The sequence below is a fragment of the Platalea leucorodia genome (genome assembly GCF_965183815.1).
Source record: "Platalea leucorodia genome assembly, chromosome: 10".
Classification (NCBI taxonomy): Eukaryota; Metazoa; Chordata; class Aves; order Pelecaniformes; family Threskiornithidae; genus Platalea; species Platalea leucorodia.
In genome coordinates this window covers 21,612,563-21,624,560 of record NC_138832.1, presented here as the reverse complement: position 1 = coordinate 21,624,560, position 11,998 = coordinate 21,612,563, and the positions used below count along the sequence as shown (strand labels likewise).

General features: G+C 44.9%; 1 protein-coding gene across 2 annotated transcripts in view; it reads left to right on the top strand.

Moving 5' to 3' along the window:
* Window positions 1-430: 430 nt before the first annotated feature.
* The window catches only part of DCX (doublecortin), a gene marked incomplete at its 3' end in the record, with an annotated part of 72,884 nt that continues 61,316 nt past the window's right edge, over window positions 431-11,998 (top strand). Inside the window, exons 1-2 of one of the 2 annotated variants that reach the window (XM_082322907.1) lie at window positions 431-809; window positions 11,582-11,922. In XM_082322907.1, coding sequence (XP_082179033.1) covers window positions 446-809; window positions 11,582-11,922 — 705 coding nt within the window. In that variant the 5' untranslated portion in view covers window positions 431-445. The remainder of the gene's footprint in view (window positions 810-11,581; window positions 11,923-11,998) is intronic. The other variant, XM_082322908.1, reaches the window with a different exon arrangement.

Here is an 11,998-nt window from a genome sequence, read left to right as displayed (position 1 = left end):
ATCTCCTTGTTTTCTGTTGCCAAAGGAAACCTCACAGGGCTCAGAGGTTTAATTCATTGCCAACTGGTGTTTGGACGAGTTTTTTGGGGCTGAGTTGTGATTGCCATGTATCCCTTTGGCCCCAAGTCCCAATTTACCGCACTTTAAAAACTCCCAGGTGCAGGAGCAGACGGCTCTCTAGAAATGTGTTCCCTGCCCCCAGTAGTTGGATCCCTTTCAAAATGCGAGAACCCCTCCTACCCTCGGTCCCCAGAATCGATGCAAATCTGGGTCAGGGGAGGGGGTGCTTCCCAAATACATCTGTCCTGCTCCAGACACAGCTCTTGCATTAGTGTTGTTTTTCTCTCTGGATTGTGGCTCTGCTTGGCTCTAACCTGTCCCTTTGCACTCCTTTTCTCCCCATCTCCTTCCTGCTCAGCTTCAGATCTTTAGGGTTCACCAAACTATGGAACTTGATTTTGGACACTTTGACGAAAGAGACAAGGCGTCCAGAAACATGCGAGGCTCACGTATGAACGGGTTGCCCAGCCCCACTCACAGTGCTCACTGTAGCTTCTACAGAACCAGGACCTTACAGGCACTGAGTAACGAGAAGAAAGCCAAGAAGGTGCGTTTCTATCGCAACGGGGACCGCTACTTCAAGGGGATTGTATATGCCGTGTCCTCTGACCGCTTCCGAAGTTTTGATGCTCTCCTGGCTGACCTGACCCGGTCCCTGTCTGACAACATCAATCTGCCTCAGGGAGTCCGTTACATTTACACCATCGATGGGTCGCGAAAGATTGGGAGCATGGATGAGCTGGAGGAAGGTAACTAGCATCGCTGTCTGGTGCAGTGAGGAGGAGGGGGAGGAAGGGGGCTGCACCATTTGGGTCTGCTGTTAAGGTCACATTTCCTCCGGTGCCCGGGGATGCTTCTGCCCCTCTGTGCTGAACCTGCCCCTTCGCCTTCCCCTCCAGAGAGGTGCGGGAGAGGGTGGCAGTGTAGGGGCTGACAGCCCCCAGGTGTCCCCCAGCACGCTCGCTCGCTCGGCTGCAGATGTGGAGCCAGAGGGGTGTGTCTTACTCTTGGCTAGACACGGCTGTGTCCATCGCTCGGTGGGCTGTCTGAAGGTGTCTCCACATCTGTCCGGGCTGGGGGGGGTCCCAGATGGGTGCTGGAGGTGGCTGAGGAGTGATGTGGGTTTCCCACTGGGGTGGATGGGTATGAATGCATAGGGGGGATTCATGTAGCATGTGTGTAATGGGGGTGGGAGGGATTTATGCGCTCTGTGTATGGGGGGGGGGTTGAGGGGTTCGTGCGCAATGTGTGTGTATAGGGGTGTGGTCAGGGCTGTGCAGGGACTCGAGTGTGTGTGGAGTGGGGTGTTGGGGTGCATGCAGCGTGTGTATGGTGGATGTGTGGAAGGTGGGGTGTTAGGGGTTTTTACAGGGCTTGGGGAGTGTGCAGAGGGGTGTGTTGGGAGTTGACGCAGTGTGTTTAGAGGGGGTAGTTAATGAACAAGGTGTGTGTATGGAGAAGGGTGTTTTGGGGGGGTTGCAGTTGGTGAAATTTGGGGTTTTATACATACGTGTGCATGTGTGGAGGAAGGTGTAAGGAGGGTTAATTGCAGAGGAGGTGTTGGGATTCCTTGAGGGGGTTCGTGCACAGGGTGTGTTGGGGTTTGTGCTCAGGGAGCGTGTGGAGGTGTGTTGGGCTGTAAGGGGGAGTGCTGGGGTAGGGTCTTGCATAGCGATGTGTGTGGAGGGGGTGTTGGGAGTTACGTGCTGCGTCTGAATATGGTTCATGCAGGGTCTGTACGGAAGGGAGGTGTATTGAGATGTTCACATGAGGGGGTACAAGGGGGTGTATTTGGGGAGTGCTTCTGCAGGACCTGTGTGTGGTGGGGTGGGTTGCTGTGGTGGGTGTGTGGGAAGGCATCCCCTGCGTGGCAGGTCTGAGCGTGCAGGGGATGCTGAGGGCAGGTCTGAGTGTATCCCTGTATCTTGGGAGGGTGTTGGTGTGCTTGTTTCTCCCAGTGTCACTTGGACTGTGGGATGAAGGATGAGTCAAAAATCCATCCTCCTCTCTGGAGGGGGTGACCTGGGGGCAGGCTTACTCCTGTGGAGCTCAGCTGCCAGCCTTGTCTGTGCTGGGGGAGCTCCCTCTGCAGCAGTGGGCTGCTGCTGTGGGTGCTGCCTTTCTCGAGGAGTGTCGGGAGGACCCCCAGGATGAAACTGCTACATGGCCAGTCCTGCCTCCTTGCCCAAGGCATGGCCATGGGCAAGCTCTGCTGGCGGCACAGCCTAAGTGGGGTGCCCACAGCCACCCTGCTTTTCTCTTCCCTGAGCAATTCAGATGTTCCATTCTTTGTTTGGACCTGGTATATCCCGATTACTCTGTTGCAAGAGGGGAGTTGCTCTTCCCTGTTCCTTGATGTTTTCTTCCAAGCAAATGACCTGGCCGATTGGGTGACTACAAAAAATCCACAAGGCTTTTGCCTTTAATAAAAGACAATGAATGTGAGTGTCTGAGCCACTGAACTGCAGGGGCAGCCTCAGCAGTGAGTCATTGTGTGACCTTGACTAAAGCATCTCTCCCTAGAATTCCTTATCTGTCAAGTGGGATACTCATTTCCCCAAAATACTTCATGGGGGCAAGCACACAGAATAAATATTGGTTCCATAGAGGAGTTTTACTGGGAAGAAATAGTTGCCTTTCAGAGAGATGATGCAGTCCTAGTGGAGTTATTCTCAGTTACAGCTGTCAAACGGAGGTGTGGCCTCCCTTAATTTTAGAGATTCTGCCATGTTTCATTGTGATCTCTTAATATGGCCACAGCCTTTCTCTAATGGCAGCTCTCAGTTCTGCTTGTCCTAGGTTTTATGTAAATCTTCAGGAATAACTCCACAGGAGAAAATGCAGTTCTTTATTCTCCTTTTATACTCTTCCTGCTTTTTGTTAGTGAAGTTAAGAAAGCTTTAGTTGTTATACCTGCTTTACACTGGGTTTTGCTGCAGGTAAGAAGGTGCCTAGTTCTTGAAAATATTTTTTTACTGGTTAAGGTACAGGCAGGAGATGCCAGCATTTGGGTTCTGGCTTTGTTCTGCCAAAATGGTATCTGGAAAGAGCACCGAAGAAGTGGCACTAAAACAAAAATAGTGATTGTCTGTGTGGCTTTGTCCTCCGCAGAGCATCAGCTAGGAAAATACAATCTGAGCAGAGTGAAAACAAAGGAGTCCAGTGTTTGAAAATGCAGAAGTAGATCTGCATGCTGTTATTGACAGTTTAATGATAACAATATTCCCATATTTCTAGGGATGACCTATGCATCTGTTGTAGAAAAGCAGCCTGGGAAAGATGTTACTTTTGATTTATAATACCACAGTTGTAACCAACCTTGTGGTAAACTATGCTATTAGCTTGGGTGTTTGTATAACTGTGTACTAGGTACAAGCATGGAAAAACAGAACTTCAGAGTAATTGCACTGTGACATACAAGAACAGTACATACACAAACAGTATATGTTGGCCATATAAATTAGCTTTCTGGTTGGAGACTGAAGGTAACTAAACCAGTTCTAGTTGCTATAATGTGACTAATTTATTATTGTAATTTCCAATAAACAAGTAGAACCTAGGAAAAGAAGTCATCAGAGAGCCTCATCTCTGTAGTTTGATTGCAAAAGCTGGTGAATTACCGATAATATTTCACATCACATTCTAAGTACTTGATTACTTCTGCATGATTTAAAAGTGTGCTCATATGGTGTAGTCTGGATGTACTTCTGGAGGGTAGAGAATGATATTGCACAGTACCAGTATCCTTGAGGCAGACATTTCAGGTGAACAAAACCCACTTTGTTTGCTGCTAATTAAATGGGACTTGGAAATAACCCTTTTGGTCTCCAGACCCAGACTTGGTACTCTTTTCTTCCCTGGCATTTAGGGTCATTGTCATAAGGTTCTGGGTGGATGTTTTACTTCCCAGTCTAAGATGGAACAAGTGAAGTCTTTCTTACTCTTTGATCACATCCCTCCTAGCTGCCAGTTGGGATGTGCCTCTTGGTCCTTTCCTGTACTGAACCCTAATGCCTCACATTTTGGAAGCCCACCAGGACTCTGTCTCATAGGTGCTTTTTGCTGCCGGCCAAATTCTTCCTCACCTGTCACTGGCTGCTTTTTCCGTGCTGCCTCCTGTACCAGCGCTCTGTCTATGTCCATGTCTCCCAATGACCTTCTCTCAAAATCCACCTGTCTGATCATTTTTTTCTCCCTCCTTTCACTCACAATGGCCATCTTCCATCACCGTAGTCATTGTCTGTATCTTGACTCCCTATTGTCAGCATTCAGTTTTAATGTATTTGTAAATAAAACATATGCTGCCATTGATTAGGACTGTATTCCTCCTTAATCTATATGTTGCTTTAATGCAGTACAGCAGCCTATTACTGCACTGTTACAGCTGATCCTGCCTACAGGTATATTGCTGACAGCATCTCCCACTTGCCTGCTCTCTTGGCTGAGTCAGGAGTGGATATTGGGCCCAAGTGCTGCTATCTAGCATGGCTGGTTTAGTCAATTAGTGAATCTTTTGGAAAAGAGCACCAGGTGATCTTTATTCCCTTTCATATTATAATTGGTTCTAGTGACCAAGGCTTTAGGAAGTCAATATATGAAGCTGCCTTTATAGATTATTGGTAAGCCACTGTTGTAACAATTACTTGTGCCTTGTGCTGTGAGAAAACTTGAATATGAAAGATATTAAAACTCATGTGCCATCTTTTCCAGCCTTGCTCAAGCTGATATTAGAGCAGCTCACATTGTCATCCAAGTTTCTACTAAAATCTAGTTGCCTTTGACATCTGGACAGGGTGGCTTGTTCCTTGGTTCATTTTGAGCCTCTGTGTTCTTGTAGACCCACTGTGATGAGATGGCAAATTCTCCCTGTCTCAGCTCTGATTGCTCTTTTTCTTTGAATGGAGGGCTGGATGAAGGTGGAAGCTGATATTATGCATTGATTTCAGCAGCAAAGATGGCTTAAGAAATGCTGTTCTTGGCCACTTGTTCCAAACTCAGGTTGCAACTTGCTCTCCCCGTTGTCCCACAAACAAACTCTTTGTAGGGCAGAAGATTTTTTTAGCCTACTCCATAATGTTGCTGCTTTCCCATGTGGCCCCACTCGCAGTTTCTTGACGTAACAAAAGGGACAGTGGGGTGCAACTTGAGAGTGAGGGAAAGGCACAAGGCAGACTCCTGGCTGCTGAAGCCATTGCAGCTCTCAGTTAACCTCAATACTGGTGGAGACTGGTTTGTTTCCTATGGAGGGAGGGACTGACGTTTCCCCAGAAGCCGAATTCCCCACTTGTAAAGATTTGACACTTGCCACGTTGTAGAATTATAGAATGTCCTGAGTTGGAAGGGACCCACAAGGATCATCGAGTCCAACTCCTGTCCCTGCATAGGACAACCCCAAAATTGACACCATATGTCTGAGGGCGTTGTCCAAATGCTTCTTGAATATTGTCAGGCTTGGCGCCGTGACTACCTCGTATTTAGAGGCGCAAAACAAATGGGGAATCCTACAGTGCAAGGCACTATTTAAATGTGTAAGAAGAGAGAGCTCCTGACCAGGGAGATTATGGTCTGAACATGTCAAGGTGGAAGAAGGTGTTATGACTGATGAGAAACAGAGATGCAGAAAAGCAGTCTGACTTCTTTGTCCAAAGTCTGTAGACAAGACAAAGATGGAAGTCAAAGCTCTGAGCTTTCTGGTTCAAGTGTTTTCGTTTCCTTCCTGAGCCTTTTTCAGGGTCCGGTCAGTGGTTTGGAGGCATCTGCATCTTTCAGGTTTTTTATTGTAAGTGGATTTTGGACCTGCTTCCAGTCAGTGGCTGATTTCATGTGAATTACACATCCTTTGCTGTGTATGGTCAGGGTCAGAAATACACGTGAAAATAAATCCATCAAATACAAATATAGCATGGATTAGACACTGTCAGTAAAGGCAGAAATGCAGACATAGATTAAAACTAGAACTTGAGAGACTCAACATTTAGTTGAAGCTGTAGAGGTCCTCCCTTCTGAGCTCCTGGTATGCTCAGGCTGTGAGGCAGGGCACAGCCTGCCTTGCATTGTGGTCGGAGGACCCACCTGAGGGTGGATTTATGCCCTTGTCCTGTGCTGGGCTACTTGTGTGAAATTTGTTCTTGCCTCAGATTAAACACTAGAAAAAGCTGAATAGGATTTTGTTTTGCTCAGTGGGGTTTCATTGCAAACGTTCTTGGCCTGTGTGAGATATTCCAGAAAGTGTTTCCAAGCTTTTTGTATCCTATCATGCCCTGGGGAATCTTTTCCAAAATCTCATCCAGGAGTGTTTAAAGTAATCATAGGAGGGGCTCCACCCTGGAGCTGTACGGAGCCTGGTGTGTGCTGGGACTGAGGGGTTTATAGGAAGTATATTGAAATCTCCACCCAATGTGTGTGTGTGTTCCAGTTTGCCTGGAAAACTGAATTTCATGTAGTCCAATACTGAAGTCTTGGTAACCTGTGGCATTGCTTTCTGTTTTTCTGTGGCTATTGTCCTGACAGCTTGGCTACTTACATCCTGTATAACAAAAATTATCCTTGTGGTTCTGTTTTATTTGCTTGGTCATCCTGGCTGTCGCGCTAGGACTGGTGTGGTCCCATAAATTCTTTATGGGCATCATGTGGTTTCGAAGGCGATTTGGTAATCATGCATTTCTTTCACTTTTTCAACAGAGCAAGAGGTGCTTCTCTGTCATGGGAGGGCTCCCTGTTGAAGAGCCAAAGGAAGGAAGCTCTTCCAGAGTTCATTTTGCCATGGTGGAGTAGGTCTTGAGGCAGAGGAAGATCCTTTTTAATGCACAAAGTAGCAGGAAGTTCATGCATTTGAAACTAAAGGCCTACTTTAATGCTATATGTAATGAACTCTGCAAGGCGTTAAGTCCACTTAATTCCTATTGGAGTCACAGTAAATCCCATGAAACATGAAAGCTGGGCACAGTAGCACAATCTCAACTTTGCGACAGCAGAGCTAACAACTAAAAAATAATTGACTGCAGCCCACAGAGACTGTTTTTGGAATAACTGTTAGCAGTTACACTTTCAAAATGGCCTCGATCCAGCTTTCCCGATTTTTCTCGCAAGACTTCTGCCCACAGTTCATTATACTTGAAAACTTGCTGGTGCATGCTGGGAAAGGATAACTTTTTCTGAAAGCGCAGCCTGTCATTTTTAGTATTGTAACAATTTGCTGCTGTAAGAGGGTTGAAGGATTAGTGCTCATCTTGAGCTTAGAGTTTCTCTAAGAAACCTTCTCAAAGGCAAACCTTATCTTTGCTGAGATCATCCCTTCTTTTAGGAGCTGAATAATTGCCTTGTGCTTCTATCAAATTGGTAGCACAGTAATGTGTAATGCACTTGTAGCCAGAGTAATTCAGCATGATACAAGCCACGGCTTCAAATGGTAAATATGCTGATCATGACTTCAGGTCAAAGGTCTACAGTCAGTCCATCTATTGCTAAGGGCAGGATAGAAGGAATAAATGCATGCCTTGGCTGGTTTGGTGGCATGACAGAAATTGTGACACCTCTGGAGCACACTGGCACGATGACAAGTGCGCATCATCCTGCAGGGCTTTGGCTTCGCGGTGCAGAAAGGGCATCTTGCACTGACCTGGCACTGCACTAAAATGCTGTCCTTACCACCGCTGGTGTCATGCCCATAGTGTGGTGTTCAGCAGCCGATTGGGTCTTGTCAGGATGGTGCTTCTCACTCTTACAAAAGCTTCCCACCCCCAATGCGTGCATGTGTCTCTTTGCAGCTGCTATTTGGGGTTTTGTTTGGAAGTAATGACATGGGTGTTCATCATACCTTCTCACGGCTTATAGTTGGATTTCTGCACATGTACACAGCTGCATGCTGTCTAAAGACGTGTTCCTGTAAATATTTGTGCACAGATTTTTATGCGTAGCGCTGGGGAGCAATATACTTCTTGGAGTTGTTTCTTTTGCTTTTGACAAAATCTCATATCCATTTCCTCCCCTTTCCTTCCATTATGCTGTGCACATCTTCTGCAACCATGCTGTGTCTATCCATTATATTTCTTTGACTGGCACAGTTGTACACCTTGACTTCTCATTGTAGGCTTAGCACAGATAGACGTAGCAGAGAAACAAAGAAGCCACTCCTCGTTCTGTGGTAGCTCCATTCCCCATAAGATTTCTCTCTTGCGATCTTCTGGCCACAGTATGCGTGTTCAAAGCTGGAAAGTTCACAAGTCTTCAGCCCATGCTTGCCTGATCCTGCTACCACCTCATGGAAAGGTCTGGGTAAAACTCAGCTGTGGGAAGTGAAATAGCACGTGTTCCTGGCTGGCAAATGGTAAAAGGGATGTGCCTCACTGAGGAACTTGAATGATAATTTTGCTATTATTTGAGGGCCATAAACTGAGTTTGGGAAGACATCAGTTGAAATGATTTTTTAAATTAAGTTAAAGCTTCAGGTTACATCTTTAGGTCAGGGAAGAAGGAAAGAAAAGCTCCTCTTCCCTGGAGCTATACTGCTATAACTGCAGAAATGGTGCCGAGAAGAGCTGCTATTCTGAAGTGTCACTCCAAGCAAATTTCTGTCCAGTTTTAAAATTCAGTAATGTATTTGCTAGGGTTTGGGTTAAATGAAACAAAGTGAGAAGGGCAGATTACGTTTTCCACTTGTGAATGCGAGCATGATTTGAAAGGCCAGTGTATGTATATGCACAACTACCTAATACTACATTTGTGGAAACAAAGCCTTAGGAGAAGAGCATCGCCTTCATACCACTCTTGCCTTCAGTGTACACTCTTGTAAATACAGTAGACAGCTATGGTGTGCAGTGAAGAACTTCAAAGGATTCAGCTGGAACTAAGAGTGATAGTACTGTACCGAACAGACCAATAATCTCTTCTGCTTACTTCAAACCATAGAACTTATTAATGGAAAATATGCTCCAAGACCTTACATTTTATAGAACACAGTGCAAATATATACTTTCTTGCATTGTGGCATCTTCTATCCCAAAGTATTACATAGAGACAGATGAAAGTCAAGCTTTGCAACGCTTCAGTGGCAGATACTGCTACTTCTGTTTTTCAGGTAGGGAAGCAGAGGTGCAGGTGAGGTCAGGAGCTTCCACAGGGGGAGGCCTGGGGCAGAGGTGAGAATAGTATTCAAATCACTTATTCCTAATGTTGCATTTAAACATAGAAATCCCTTTTCTCAAAGGATAACGCTACAGTTCTGTTGAGCATGCTTATAGAGGCTCTGCTGCCCAGGGATTATGGGCTTGGGAGGGGTCAGGTTCTGCGGAGGGCTAATTCCCCGTGAGCATTTCAAACTCCCCTTGCTGCACTTCACACTCAGTTGTGAAACTGGAGAGAAGCGTGGGCCCCCTCTGCACCAGGTGTTGTTTGGCTGAAGCAGATGAATAAACCACAACTTATCACTTATTAATCAGAAAGATTTAAAGTATTCAATGCTTCTGGAAAGCAATATCTCCAGTGGGAATTCTTTATAATGTATGGTACTCTGTGGGGTATCTTTGTGCTTCTATTGAGTCAGATTCAAAAAATGTAAGGAGTTAAGGAGCTTCAGCTATGGGTACTACATGGGCAGTTTATTGAGGGGTTTTGCTGACGGCGTACGTGCCTCAAATACAGAATTGCATTGTTTGTTCAAGCCAACAGAACCTCCTGGTGGGATTATTGCGTTAGCTCGGGGTACACTAGTTGATAAAATGCCCAGCTGACTGTGTTTGTTGTGAACCTTGTTAGCTCTATTCTGCCTTCTGTATTTCTGCTCCATCTTCAGAAGGGAAAACAGAATATCTGCTTCCTGTCGATAAATGATTTTGGTCATTTTATGCAACTGGGGAGATGGAGAAAAGCTGCAGTTGGTGATGTAAGCAGCATGAGTACACATCACTGTTTGGCAAACTGGGTACAAAGTCGGGGTTAAAAGAAAAGTTAGCAACCTGCGTGGTAATAAGGACATAAATAGTACACGGACCATTGTTTTAAGCCTATTAAAGCCTTCTGATTATTGTGTACCTGTTAGGGGTCTCATGATATGTTCTATAAAGGGATCATCTCAGTGCCTCTAACAAAAATGCAATTTAGTCAGCAGAAGGATGACTGTATGAACACTATACTGGTTACGCTACATGCCTGGACCTTAAAATTCTGTGGAAATCAGTGGGTTGTTTTGAAATCCATATTTCCACCTTTGCCAATCGGATGTCAAATCCTGCCCTAGAGATCCTGTGATGGAAAGCCAGACCCAGATGTTGGGTAGGCTCTTCAAAGATGTCCAGGCCCTGGAGTTTGCAGTAGGGAACAGATAAGGAAATGCAGCCAGTCTGTTTATATGAAGAACAATGTTTTTTTATTCAAAATAGTTAAATCTATATTTTGATTTCAAACCTATTGTGATATTTGAAGAACTTCATTCTGTAAGATCAGCCCCATAAAACATCAAAAGAAACTCCAGATGATCCTACAGGTACCCATGTTATGCCTTCAGTTCCTATTAAAATTTTATCTAATGGCGAGACAAAAACTTCTTCCTCTAGCAGTGACTGACTTTTTTTTTTCAGTGCATCCTCAAGTGCTCAGCAGCCTGAGTCATTTCAGACCAGACAGCTACATTCCCTTAGGGATACTGTTTTACAGTCTCATTCTAGTAATATCTCTTCTAGCATCCATCAGATTTGCAGGCCCAAAAGAAGATCCTACAAATCCTTGAAGGTGCTCTTGAAACCTTAGATAGATAGGATCCTGTAAATTACAGACAAAGCTTGAAACTAATTTTGGATGGGATAGGGAAAGGCTTTTTTTGTGAATAACTAACAAGGCTCTGTGACCCTTCTCTATCATGTCTAAATTTGGATTTAATATATTTTTGGTTGATACCAGCCATATAAAAGCAAGCAGTGGTATTTGGTGTAGTGTTTTATCTCAGCTGCCGCTAAGTCTGTCCTCTAATAAACCGCTGACACTACAATGAAGCATATTTGTTATGCCTGCTAAATTTATCAAAGCTGCTTTTGGTAGAGACTATTCAGTACCAGATTTTCATTATTTTTCCGGCATGACACAAAAGGTACTTTGTGGATGAATGTTGATATCCTCTTGGCAGGGGATGACAGACTGAAGTAGTAGCTAGGTCTGTAAAGATGGAGAGGAAGCTGGCAAATTTACAAAATAATTTAGGTGATTAAATGAATTTGGTGTTTAGGAGCTTTTAGACAGCTTAGTTGCATCTTCAGGTACCTAAATACTGTTATAACTCTCACCCTTTTTTAACCCCTGGTTCGTGTGACTAAGTGGTAGTACGTGTATGCTGATGCAAGCTATGGCTGACTTGCTTACTTTGGGTAAATACTAGTGATATTTTAAATAAGCATAAATATAAATATATGGAAGTGCTAATGAAAACAGTGATGATTTACATGATTAATGGGGGGAAGCACGCAGTGTCTGTTTTTCAGCAGTCTTTTGGTAATAACTGTAGAATTAGACTGGTGTTCATTTCTTTCAAAAGGGGAGAGCTACGTCTGCTCATCTGACAACTTCTTCAAGAAGGTGGAATACACCAAGAATGTCAATCCCAACTGGTCTGTCAATGTGAAGACATCTGCCAACCAGAAAGCACCTCAGTCTCTGGCCAGCAGCAACAGCGCCCAGGCAAAGGAGAACAAAGATTTTGTGCGACCCAAGCTGGTAACCATCATCCGCAGTGGGGTGAAGCCCCGGAAGGCAGTCCGTGTGCTCTTGAACAAGAAGACTGCCCATTCGTTTGAGCAGGTTCTCACCGATATCACTGAAGCTATAAAACTGGAGACGGGAGTGGTGAAAAAGCTGTATACCTTGGATGGGAAACAGGTAGGAGATTTTACAGATGTTATGTCTTTTTCTTTCTCTTATCTTGAGGCTTTGCTGACTCAGAACAATTTTTGAA